Source organism: Bubalus bubalis, chromosome 6 (assembly GCF_019923935.1).
Source record: "Bubalus bubalis isolate 160015118507 breed Murrah chromosome 6, NDDB_SH_1, whole genome shotgun sequence".
Lineage (NCBI taxonomy): Eukaryota > Metazoa > Chordata > Mammalia > Artiodactyla > Bovidae > Bubalus > Bubalus bubalis.
The window spans coordinates 9,377,932-9,390,165 of NC_059162.1; the positions used below are offsets into that span (position 1 = coordinate 9,377,932).

The following is a 12,234-nucleotide window of genomic DNA, read 5'->3' on the forward strand; positions in this document are numbered from 1 at the left end:
CTATTCTCTGGAACTCCACATTCAGTTGGGTAGAGTTTTGTCTTGTCTTTCCCTTCATCTCTTGCCTTTTGCTTCTTTTCTCAGCTCTTTGTAAAGCCTCCTCAGACAACCACTTTGCCTTCTTGAGAGGCAAATTTCTCACTGCACTCACTGCACTTGGTGTGTGAGCAAATTTCTTTTTCTTTGAGATGGTTTTGGTCACTGCCTCTTGTACAGTGTTTTGAAACTCTGTCCATAGTTCTTCAGGCATTCTGTCTACCAGATCGAATCCCTTGACCATCTGGTGATGTCCACATGTAGAGTCTCTTGGGTTGTTGGAAAAGGGTGATTGCTATAACCAGCATGCTCTCTTGACAGAACTCTGTTAGCCTTTGCCCTGTTTCATTTTGTACTCCAGAGTCAAGCTTGCCTGTTACTCTGTGTATCCCTTGACTTTCTACGTTTGCATCCCAATCCCCTATAATGAAAGGACATCATTTTTTGGTGTCAGTTTTAGAAGGTCCTGTAGGTCTTCATAGAACCAGTCAACTTCAGCTTCTTCAGCATTAGTGGATGGACATAGACTTGGATTACTGTGATAATGAATGGTCTGCCTTGGAAAAGAACAGAGATCATTCTGTTGTTTTTTTAGACTGTACCCAAGTACTGGATTTTAGACCCTTCTGTTGACTATATGGGCTATATTCCATTTCTTCTATGGGATTCTTGCCCACAATAGTAGATATAATGGTCATCTGCATTAAATTCTCCCACTCCTGTCCATTTTAGTTCATTGATTCCTAAGATGTTGATGTTCACTCTTGCCATCTCCTACTTGACCACATCAAATTTACCTTGATTCATGGACCTAACATTCCAGGCTCCTATGCAATGTCATTTTTTACAGCATTGGAGTTTACTTTCACCACCAGACACATCTACAACTGAGCAATGTTTCCACTTTGCCCCAGCCACTTCATTCTTCCTGGATTTATTAGTAATTGCCCTCCGCTCTTCCCCAGTAGTATGTTTGCATACCTTCTGACCTGAAGGGGGCTCATCTTCCAGTGTCATATCTTTTTGCCTTTTCATATTGTTCATCAGGTTCTATCTGCAAGAATACTGGAGTGATTTTGTGTCTCCCTCTCTAGTGGACCACATTTTGTCAGAACTCTTCACTACGACTCGTCCAGCTTGGGTGGCATGGCTCATAGCTTTGTTGAGTTATGCAAGCCCCCTCACAACAACAAGACTGTGATTTGTGTGTGAGTTCTCGGTTATGTCTGACTCTTTGTGACCCCATGGACTGTAGCCAGCCAGGCTCCTCTCTCATGGAATTTTCCATGCAAGAATGTGGAGTGGGCTGCCATTTCCTCCTCCAGGGAATCTTCCCAACCCAGGGATTGAACCAGCAACTCCTGCATCTCCTGCTTTGACAGGTAGAATCATTACCACTGAGCCACCTGGGAAGCCCAAAGGGGACTACACCATAGCAATTAATATAGCATTGAAGTACTAATACACTAAGGAAGCTTATCTGAGCCTCTCCACACTTGGTAAAACTCTTGAATTTCCTCTGTTCTATTGATCATATTGGCAAAAATTTATGGTCAGATACTTTATATTGTAAACTGTTCCTTTAATTTCTATGGCCTCTAGTGATAAAGTCTAATCAGCTTGGCTCTTTTTAGGTCATTATAAATGTCTCTCTGGGTCAGTTATGTGGTCCATTGAATTGGTTTGCATAAACTCTACACATAAGGCTATACCACAACATGTCATTCAGGAGTGCCATAAATAACAGTTTGATGTAGATGGTGCAGTTCTATAAAACAAATAACAATGAGTTTACCAAGCTATTTATTTTTTTTTTAATTTTTTTAACTTTTATTTTTAAATTTTATTTATTTTCTTTTTGCCTGTGCTGGATCTTGGTTGCTGTGTGCTGGCTTTCTCTCTGTGTGACCAGTGGGGGTTACTCTCTAGTTGTGATGCAAGAGCTTCTTGATGGGGTGACTTCTCTTCTTGTGAAGTACAAGCTCTGGACTACAAGGGCTTCAGTAGTTGCCACATGTAGGCTCAATAGTTGTGGTAAGGGCTTAGTTGCCTGGCAGCATGTGGGATCTTCCTGGGCCCATGATCAAATCCATGTCTCCTGCACTAGCAAACAGATCCTGCCTGCCACTGGGCCCCCTGGGAAGCCCCGACCTTTCTTACTATATTCATGAAATTTAGATCTCAACAGATCTCCTGGACCAAGTATCTGAGTGTTAAGGCATATGTGGGCCCCTGAAGCTGTCATAGAAACAAAAGCTTCTTTTAGGGTCTTGTTCTACAGAACAACAGCAGCAACACCTGGCACTGTGGACTGAATTGTGTTCTCCCCCAAACTGATATAAGTTGATACCCTGACTCCTAATGTGATGGTTTTGGAGTTGGGGCCTCTTAGAGTTAATTGGGTTCAGATGAGGTTTTGAGGGTAGAAGCCCCATCGTGAGATTATTCTTTGTATAAGAAGAGGAAGAGTCCAGACCTCACTCACTTGCCACCAAAGCCCTCACCAGAATCTGACCACACGAGCACCTTGGTCACAGACTTTCAGCCTTAAGAACTGTGAGAAAATAAATTTCTGTTGTTTAAGCCATCCAGTCTAAGGTAATTCTATGACAAACCGAGCTGACACTTGGGAGCTTGTTAGAACTGCTGAATTTTAGACCCTATCTCAGACCGATTGAATCAGAATCTGCATTTTTATTAAAACTTCAAGTGATTTTCATCCTTGCTACATGGCACAATTAAAGTTTGAGCAGCTCTATTTTCAGGACCTCCCCCAAGATAGAATAAAAACCATCTTAACATTTCAATTCTAGGAAGTAGGTTCTGGGGTGTCAAATTCTTCAGTATTGTCCCAACCAGAAGTACCAAACCACAGACAGGTCCTTGAAAATGAAATCTCCAGAATCAGTTTTTCTTGCTTCTTTTTAAACTGGATTTCATCTTTGGGGTCAGAAGTAAAGTGTTAAGATGTAGGCAAACAGGCGGAAGACAAGTAGGTTTTCAACAACTGTTTTTTCAGCCTTATTAAAGTATAACTGACCAATAAAATGTTATATATTTAAAGTGGACAGTGTGGTGATTTGACATATCTACTTTGTGAAATGATTAGCACAATCGGGTTCACACATCCAATATCTGACATACCTTTTTTTTTTAAATGTGTGTGATGATAAAGCTTAAGATCTACACTCATCACAAGTTTCAAGTACACAACACACAGTCACGATGCAGTCCATTAGACTCCCAGAGCTTCTTTGTCTCATAACGGAGGCAACATATCCTCCAACAATTCTTCCCTGCATATCCTCCAACAACTCTTTACTGCAGTAAAAACTATTCTAGTCAACTCGCCCTCAAGTCACACATTCTTATGAAAATAAGAACAAGCATTAACAGGAACTTGAAAGGCATCAAAACTGTAACTAAGTTAAACCGCTGTGGACTCATGCAAATGTTCAACTGTCACCCTGCTAATGGGTCACCAGACCCTCCTCTTCCGTTACCTTTATCAGATTTCCAAACTTCATGGAAACACCTGAGGAATCCTGGCGAAATAGTACAGGCTTTCTTCTGAATCACAAGTGCCTATATTATTTCTTTTATTGCTAGGTCTGTGTCTAGAACTAAGATTATGCTTGGTTTTGCTTTGTTTTTAATAGGCTTTATTTTTCCTCCTAGTTTTATTGAGATATAATTAACATACAGCACTGTATAAGTTTAAGGTATACAGCATAATGAGTTGAATAACATGTATTGAGACATGATTACCACAATAAGTTTAGTTAACATCCTTCATCTCATGTAGATACAAGAACAAAAAAAGAGAAAACCCCTTTTTTTTCCTTGTGATGAGAACTTGTAGGATCTACTCTCTAAGCAACTTTCAAGAATACTGCCCAGCAATACGAACCATTGTCACCGTGTTGCTGTATTAATACATTCCCAGCACTTATTTATCTTTTAACAGAAGTTCATACCTTTTGGCCAGACTTTATTTTTCAGAGCAGTTTTGGGTTCATGGCAAGATTGAGCAGAACGTACATAAAGTTCTCATATGGACCCTACTCCCACATATGCATTGCCTCCCCCATCAGAGTGGTTCATTTGTTACAACTGATGAACCTACACTGACCTCCCAAAGTCAATAGGTTACATTAGGGGGTGTTTTGTTTTAACCATAGCTTTATTTTTTATTTATTTGACTATTCTGGGTCTTCATTGCTGCATGCGGGGTTTGTCTAGTTGCGGTGATTGGGGGCTATCCTGACTATCCATCAAGGTGAGTTCCTAACTTCAGTGATAGATGCAGTACTTCCATTAAAAAAAAGAATGTGTCTTTTCAGCTAAGTTACAAATATTCTTTGTTATATGACCAATAAGTGGGATTATCTGAAAGCACCTTTGCCTTCAGAAAACGCCAAGAGAAAATACAATTCCATAGATTAAATATTGCAATCTGACCTTAAATCTGTTAATTCCTAGGGCTGGCGTTAGAGAAAGAGGTTCATGAGGTTAAGTAGACTCCTCCAGGGTCCACAAAGATGGATTCAACAAAGCCAGGAACATATCCACTCTTACCAACCTTTAGTCCCAGGCTGGGAATATCATAGTAAAAATAGGAATAACTTCAGAGGCATGGTAAGGTAGAAATTTGGTCACAGTAAGTCAAAAGCTGGCTTTGAGATGAAAGTGAAAGTGAAGTCACTCAGTCGTGTCCGACTGTTTGAGACCCCATGGACTGTAGCCTACCAGGCTCCTCTGTCCATGGGATTTTCCAGGCAATAGTATTGGAGTGGATTGCCATTTCCTTCTCCAGGGGATCTTCCCAACCCAGGGATTGAACCCGGGTCTCCCACATTGTAGACAGATGATTTACTGTCTGAGCCACCAGGGAAGTAACAGTTGAGATGAAAACAGTACGTGAAATTAAAAGCCTAGTTACAGAAGGAACAGAGCCATAAGAATGAGGGGCTATAGTTTCAAGGGAAGTTTCTAAAAATTTTTTTACATTTATTTTTGCTCTTTTGGCTGTGCTGGGTCTTCATTGCTGCACACGGGCTCTAGAGCACATGGGTTTCAGTAGGTGTAGCACAAAGGCTTAGTTACATGTGGAATCTTTCTAGACCAGGGATCAAATCATGTCCCCTTCATTGGCAGGATTCTTGACCACTGAACCACCAGGGAAGTCCAGAAAAAAATTTTTTAACTCATTCTCACAAGACCTGACCACAATTTTAAAGGGAGAAGTAAATATATGATCCTTTTTACATGTCCCTATTCCATGGTGGTTCAGTGGTAAAGAATCTGCCTGCAAGTGGGAGATGCAGGAGATGGGGGTTCGATCCCTGGGTCAGGAAGATACCCTGGAGGAGGAAATGGCAACCCACTCCAGTATTCTTGCCTGGAAAATTCCATGGACACCAGAGCCAGGCGAGCTGCATGAGTCGCAAGAGTCCGTGGGGTGGCACAAGAGTCAGACACAACTGAGTGACTGAGCACAGAGCACACACATTGTATCATTAGTTCTTTATAATTCATTATTCATTCAATACACTTTTTAATTGAACACTGACTGTACGTGAAGAACTGACATAGATGCTAGGAATATGAACAAAGTAGAGAAAGTCCCTCCCCTCAAGAAAGTACTGTTACTGGTGTTGGTTCTTAAACAAATTACTTAAATTTCTTAAAGGTAGGCTCTCTGAGCTCCTTGGAAACCTGCTAGGGCTAACCTGTGCTCTGCTTGTGAACAGGCCACACAGTCTTGTGTTAGGTTATCTGGCTTGTCACCTCCCTGTAACTCAGATCTTCCTCCAGGACAAGGACAAGACTCTGGTCTTTGCATCCTCAGAGCATGGCAAAGGAGGGGACAGGGGAGAAGAGGACAAAATCCAGTAGTAAATGGGTTAACTTCACACAGGGATGTTTTCATTTGTTGGTTTGTTTATTTTTAACCTTAGAAAGAATTTTCTGTGCTAAGCATTTTGGCCAAAGTCACAGAGAAGCTTGGGTCTGGGTAGAGCTGAGAGAAAGCCCCTCATCTCTCAACAATAATTCCAGGGCTTGATTACAAGCACAGTGTCAACTTAAAATTCCCATTTTAAATAAATGACTCCTGCTGGAATATTCTTTTGTACAGTATCTGAAAGATTAGAGAGATACTGGTAGAAATAAAGCGATCCTTAGAAATATGAGATACACTTCAGGAATGTGTCTTAGTAACAAGTGAGGGGCTGTCACTATTGAATGAAATCATCAACTGTTCTCTGAAATTCCCATGAATTTACCCAGAAAGGAATCTTTCCCTCCTCCTTATCTTGACAACCACCCCAGAGAACAGCTAAGTCTTCACCTTCCCAAGTGTTTCTCTTCTCAGAATCAGAGTTCAGAATAAGCAGCTTCCTTTTTCATTCACCCTGACAAGGGTGGAGCAGTGACGAGCTCACACTGCCCCCTCCTGGTCCACGCACTCCCTAACAAGGAACATACATGCACTCCTTCCTGACCTTCTCAGGCCGTTTTCACTCCTGTTAAAAAAAAAAAAAAGAGGAGAAAAAAAAACCAACAGAATGCCCCCACAAAAGTCAAATGCCTTTATTTTATATATAAAAAAAATTTGTACAGTTTTAATTCCTATGTTTAAGAAAAAAAAAAAAAAAAACCTAAAATTGCCATAATGTTTAGATCCACTGCAAACTGTAAAAACAAGCTTTTTATATATTAAAAAAAAAAGAATTTACATTTTACAACTTTCTACATGCATGCACAAGGTCTCAGCTCTGTAACCCAAAAAAAGGGGGGAAAAAAATCTAGATCCAACAGTGGAAAATTCTACATTTACAATCTCACTTGGAAGGAACTCAAAAAGCCCCCTTCCTTGCACACACAAAAGAACAAATCACAACAATCACACACCAGGACCAACTCCATCAGCAGATGCTGCCCCGTGGGGAAGGCAGAGGAAAGAGAAGACAGACTGACAGACACCACAGAGGGGCAAAGGGAGCTCATCCAGGCCCAGAAGAGAAGGACAGAGGCTTCAACTCTGGGAAACAGCTGTTTCAGATGAGAAGGGATCCCAATGTCTCATCACAGGTATTGCAACAGGGTTGGCAACAGAACTGAAGTGGGGAGGGGACGTGAAAAGGAAAGGGCTGAGATGAGGGATGCGGTAGGAAGAAAAAAGGAGAGGCGAGAGGGAAATAAACAACAGAAATAGAGAGCACGAACAGGAGCGGAAGACACAGAGACCAGTGGGGACAGCGGCAGAGAGGTGAGGTAGGCGCAGGACTGAGGCACAGCATCTGGGTGTGGAGGGGAGGACCACCGGCCTTCCCAGGCGGTGGAAAGGAAGGCCTGGGAGCTGTGGTGGGGACGAGCTAGGACGCCATGGGGCCACAGAAAAGAGCACTGGAGAGACGCAGCCACAGCATCCGTGATGACAGTATGCGGGGTGGGGGTGGTAATGGGTGGGCACACCCCCACGAGGGAAGGATGAGAAAATCCAGCCTGTGATGGGACAGACAGAGTGGGGGACACTGGTCAGAGGGACCGAGGCAGCTACAAACCCTACCTCAGTTCACAGTATGGAGACAACTTCCCATACAGGAGAAGCAAAAGACAAACACAGCCATACACGTGACAGTTCATCCTGACATTTTAAAAAATAACAATAACAGTAATCAAAGAAGACAAGGATACCACAGTTCTGACGCAAAGGACCAAAACACTACCAGTCTCAGTCACAGCCCTTAGTGCTTAGAGAGAGAGTTGGGGGTGGGAGGGGGGAATGTCTTTTTGTTTTAGTTAAAAGGAATGAAAAAATCACAGTGATTAAAAAACATGGCAGGTTCTTAAAATAAACACTCCCCCACCCCTCATCTAGGGCAGCAACTATGATCACAAATACTTTCCCTCTCCCCACCCAACTCTTCCCCAAACCACACCACATCCCACTCCTGCCCACAACGGCAGTGACCCCAGTCACCATCCAGGCCCCCTTTTCCAGGATAGTGAGGTATTTAGAAATGTGACCCAGAAGGGATTCCTCTGAAACCAGGTCTTTGAAGAAAAGAAAAAAAAATACCTTCCCAGGACCCCCAGGACAGGATGTGTATCCTCAAACCCACAGCCCCAGCCCAAGGCTGCCCTCCAGGTCCTGCCTAAGTCAGCCGTGTAACCCACCCATGTGCAGACAAAGTAAGCACTGGCTGAAGAGCCCTTCTCGAGGAAGTGGTGTGTGGACAGATGTGCTTTTCCAGAAAGGACGGCAGGACAAACAATCCCCAGGCTCCAGGGTTGCCAATACAGAGAGGAAGCCTCTCCTAGAGATCAATGGGGGTCTTATCCCAGGGTGCCCTCTGCAAGGCGAGAACCAATGCGTTTTCCAGGGGAGAGATGGGCCAACAAGGGGCATTGTGAGTTACTCTGAGGACGGGCCCAGGGACTGCTCCAGCCGGGCCACGAGGACACTCCCTGACCTGGGTGCTGGCTGGAGGTGTGTGAGTACTCCTTAGTTCTATTCCCCTTGGCTAAAACTATATCATTTAGGGATGTCTGATTTCAAGGCTCAGATTTACAGTGAAATTAAGTATTAGAAGGCCAGCAACTTTTGCTCAAAATGAGAGTGAACCTCTCAAGAATTCAGATTGGGTGCAAAGACTATGGAAGCTAAATGGGGTGAGGGGCTAAGTACCCAACAAAGGCAGCAGTCTTGGTCCCTCATCCCTTACAGAGGGAGACCAGAGCCCAGAAAACCAGGCAGAGAGGGAACGGGGGGGAGGGGGGGGTACCCTGGCCAGCCAAGGAGAAGAGACCCCTGAGGCAAAGAAGTGGACTTAAGGCAGGGGATGAGGAGGAGCTGCTGGCTACCCCCCAAAAAAGTGATGAGGCAACAGGTCTCTGGAGCTGAGAGAAGAGACAGCAAAATGGGGTGGGGGGGTGGCTGGTGAAGAAAAGAAAAACGTTTGTCTGAGACCACTGGGGTGGGTCAGGGTCCAGCCAAGCCACTAAATCTGTACAGAAGTCTACGTGGCACCCTTCACCAGGAAGGGGGAGACCCACCCCAGCATGGTGGGAGCAAAGGTGTGGGGAGTTCAGAGGGTAGTGGTCAGCGATGTTCACGGGGCTCTCTCCTGACCTTCCCCAAGGGGCTGCCTAGGAAAGACCCCGTGGAAGAAAGATACTGCCCCCCCAGGGCCCAGGAACTTCCCCTGCTCTGAACATGTGGATGGGGAAGAGGTTCGAAGAGCTGGAAGCAAACAACACTTGTTGGGAGGCTCCAACTCGGGTTGTGTGGAAGGACACGGGGGGTCCCTGCTTAAGAATTCCGGGTTTGCTCAGGTGGGGTGAGCCAACGGGGGAGCAGGTCCATCTGCCGCCAGGAGGCTGTGGGCAGCGCTGCCCGGGGGTTTGGCACTGTGGCTCTCTGGAGTCAGATCTGCGCTCCCTGCCCCCCGCAACCCCCAGAGAAATCATTTGGGGAACCACTGGAGAGAACTGCTCTAAGAACCTGGGTTCGAGTGGGGCCCTGCCGGGCCCTTCCAGAAGAGACTGTTGGCGGGGAAAGGAGAGGGCGAGAGGCACTGATTCCTGCAGGGCCCGGAGTGACACAAAAGTGAGGGGGTGGGAGGAGGGAGGGGGACTTCCCAGGCACTGTTGACGGCAGGATGGTCTCTCCAGGTTCGCATGGGGTAAGTAAGGACGGGGGAGGAGATGGGATGGGGAGGGGGATAATTCAAGTAAAAAAAACACTAGAGCAAGAGGAAGAAGGGCCGCGGGCACGGCAGGGCCTGGGAGCCACGCCCCCACCGCCACCGCAGGAGCCCCCGCGCCTCCCAGGCCCTCTGCCGCTGCGGTCACACGGAGGTCTCAGACTGCAGCCTCATGACAAACTTGTGCGACTTGGGGTCCACAAATTCCTCGGAGAGTTTGAAGAATGGGACCTTCTTGGTGCTGACCACCAGGCTGAAGTCCTGGCGTTTCAAGAGGAAAACAATGCCATCCTTGAGCCCATTGGTTACCGGCTCCTCGCTCACAAGTGTCCACTGTTTGGCCAGCCAGCGTTCCTTGTGATACTGGATGGTGGGTCCAGCCGCCAGGTACCGCTCCAGGAAGGCCTGAGGAAGCGAAAGGGGACTTCTCAGGAAGTTTTCCCTCCCACCTACCCACCTCCCCTTTACCCCTCTGGGGGTAAAGCTTCCAAAGACCACCAAGATGTCCCAAGCTCACTCTATGAAAACGATCTCAGAATGTTAGAGCAGGAAAGAGCCTGAGATCATCTGCCTGGGACCCTGGTTTATCAATGCAGGAGCGGGAGCCCACAGCGGTGGTGTGGCTCAGCAGGGTCAGGTCTGGGACTGGCTCTCCTGACCCCTACATCTCCTGCTCTTCCCAGGTACCTGCTATGACCCGGGAAAACCCTCCCTTGTCCTCCTTCCTCTTTCTGCTCGAGTGGATAGCACTCAACAGAGCTGCACCAGCAGAAAGCCAGAGGCCTCACAGTTGAAGTGCAACATCTGTAGTGACCTGGTCCCCAAAGATGGCTCAGGGGAGGCAATTCTAGGAAGCTGGCCACAGAACTGGACGGTGGAACTGGCTCAAAAAGAGCATACAGCAAACAACATCTGGTGGGAGTTTGGATCTGAAAATTCTGGAACCTCTACAGAGATGAAAAATAGGTCTCAGTTATTCCCCAAATGGTCCGCAAACTCCCTCTTCTCAGCACCTAAGAATGCTACCCCATTCAGAGATGGAGGAGATGGAGTAGGGATGAGAGACTGTAAGGAGGTAGGGACAGGAGAGGGATGGAGGATAGGGAAGGAAGTGAAAGAATCAGGGAGAGGAAGCAGAAGGGAAGGGGCCAGAGCCAGGGAGAGAGAAAGGATGCTGGGGCAGGTGGACCAACCTTGGGCGTCATGTCGTGTGTGATGCAGAACTCAAGGTGCTGTAGGATGCTCTCCATGGTGTGGTAAGGCTGCTGCTTGGTCGTGCGAAGGTACTTCTGCATGGCACGGGCCATGGATGCGAAAATGGCCTGGGCTGCCTCCCGGGGGTCCATCACCTCCCTGGGGTTCTTCTGCTCCTCTTCCTGCAGCCGCTTAATGTGAGTGAAGGCCTCCTCCACTGCTACCACAAGCCTGGGGGAGACAAGGGGTGTGGACCAGGCTCCCACCTTTCATCTTCCCCCCAGCTTCAGCCCTCCAGCAGCCTGAGAGAGGTCAGGCCTTTGTGCTCTGCCTGAAGCTATAGGCTCTCATCTGGACTCAAGAACCAGGCTTTGGAGGCTGTGTTTGTGCATATGAGAATGCATGTGTATGGGTGGGAGGCAGAGGGTCTTCACCCCTCTAGAAGTAGGAAACAGCTGTAGAGCTCAGTGAGCCCAGCCCGCAACCCATAGAGGACAATTCAGTGTCAGAGAGACAACTATAGATTGAGCCCTAGAAAAAGCCTTCTTAATTAAGAGCCCCCCTGAACTGCACTTCAGTGGGTGAAACATTATTAGATATAACTACATCAAAATCACACATGTCTATTCAACCGTGATAGCATGAGCAACATTAACTAACACCTGGGGTGGGCAAAGGTAAGGCAAAACAATGTGCTACAAATCAAGAAGGAAAAGGTAAGAACACAATAGAAAATGGGCAAAGAAGTGAACCAATAATTCATAAGAGACCTGAAAGGCTGAAAAAAGATGATGCTGTTACTAGACAGAACTAAGAAAATTAAATGTTAATAGGATACTACTTATTCATCAAAATGGAAAAAAATTAGGCAAATGACTATCATCCAAATACTGGTCAGGATGTTGAAAGTATTCTCTGAGTACTAGACAGCAATAAGATGCAACAAACCAGATATACAGACAGAGTGAATCTCAAAAATATGTTAGTAAGAGGGAAGCAGGAAAAAGAAGCCCATTTACATTAAAAGTATAGAGACGTGCAAACGAACACCAGTATTGGGGAAACCCAGGAACCTGGGGACTTCAAGTAGCTTAGGATAGCATTCTGGGCCAAGTACACATGTGGATCTGTGTAATTCTGCTGTATCTCTGTTTATTCTTTTGTCTCCCTGAGGGTCTCAATAAAGTTCCTTTAGAAAAGATCCCTCTGTCTGAGGTGAACAAGGGGGAAAGTTTTCTCTTGTTTACAACCAAGGTAATGGGGAAGGAAAGGGTCCCCTATGGTAGCAGCA

The 12,234-nt window shown here is 45.9% G+C and overlaps 1 protein-coding gene across 2 annotated transcripts in view; it reads right to left on the reverse strand.

Moving 5' to 3' along the window:
- Nucleotides 1-6,615: 6,615 nt before the first annotated feature.
- The window catches only part of VANGL2 (VANGL planar cell polarity protein 2), a 53,461-nt gene continuing 47,842 nt past the window's right edge, over nucleotides 6,616-12,234 (reverse strand). For both annotated transcript variants that reach the window (XM_044944133.2, XM_006047548.3), the window contains 2 exons: nucleotides 10,943-11,174; nucleotides 6,616-10,154 (listed from right to left, as the gene is read on the reverse strand). In XM_044944133.2, the coding sequence (XP_044800068.1) occupies nucleotides 9,894-10,154; nucleotides 10,943-11,174 (493 nt within the window). In that variant the 3' untranslated portion in view covers nucleotides 6,616-9,893. The remainder of the gene's footprint in view (nucleotides 10,155-10,942; nucleotides 11,175-12,234) is intronic.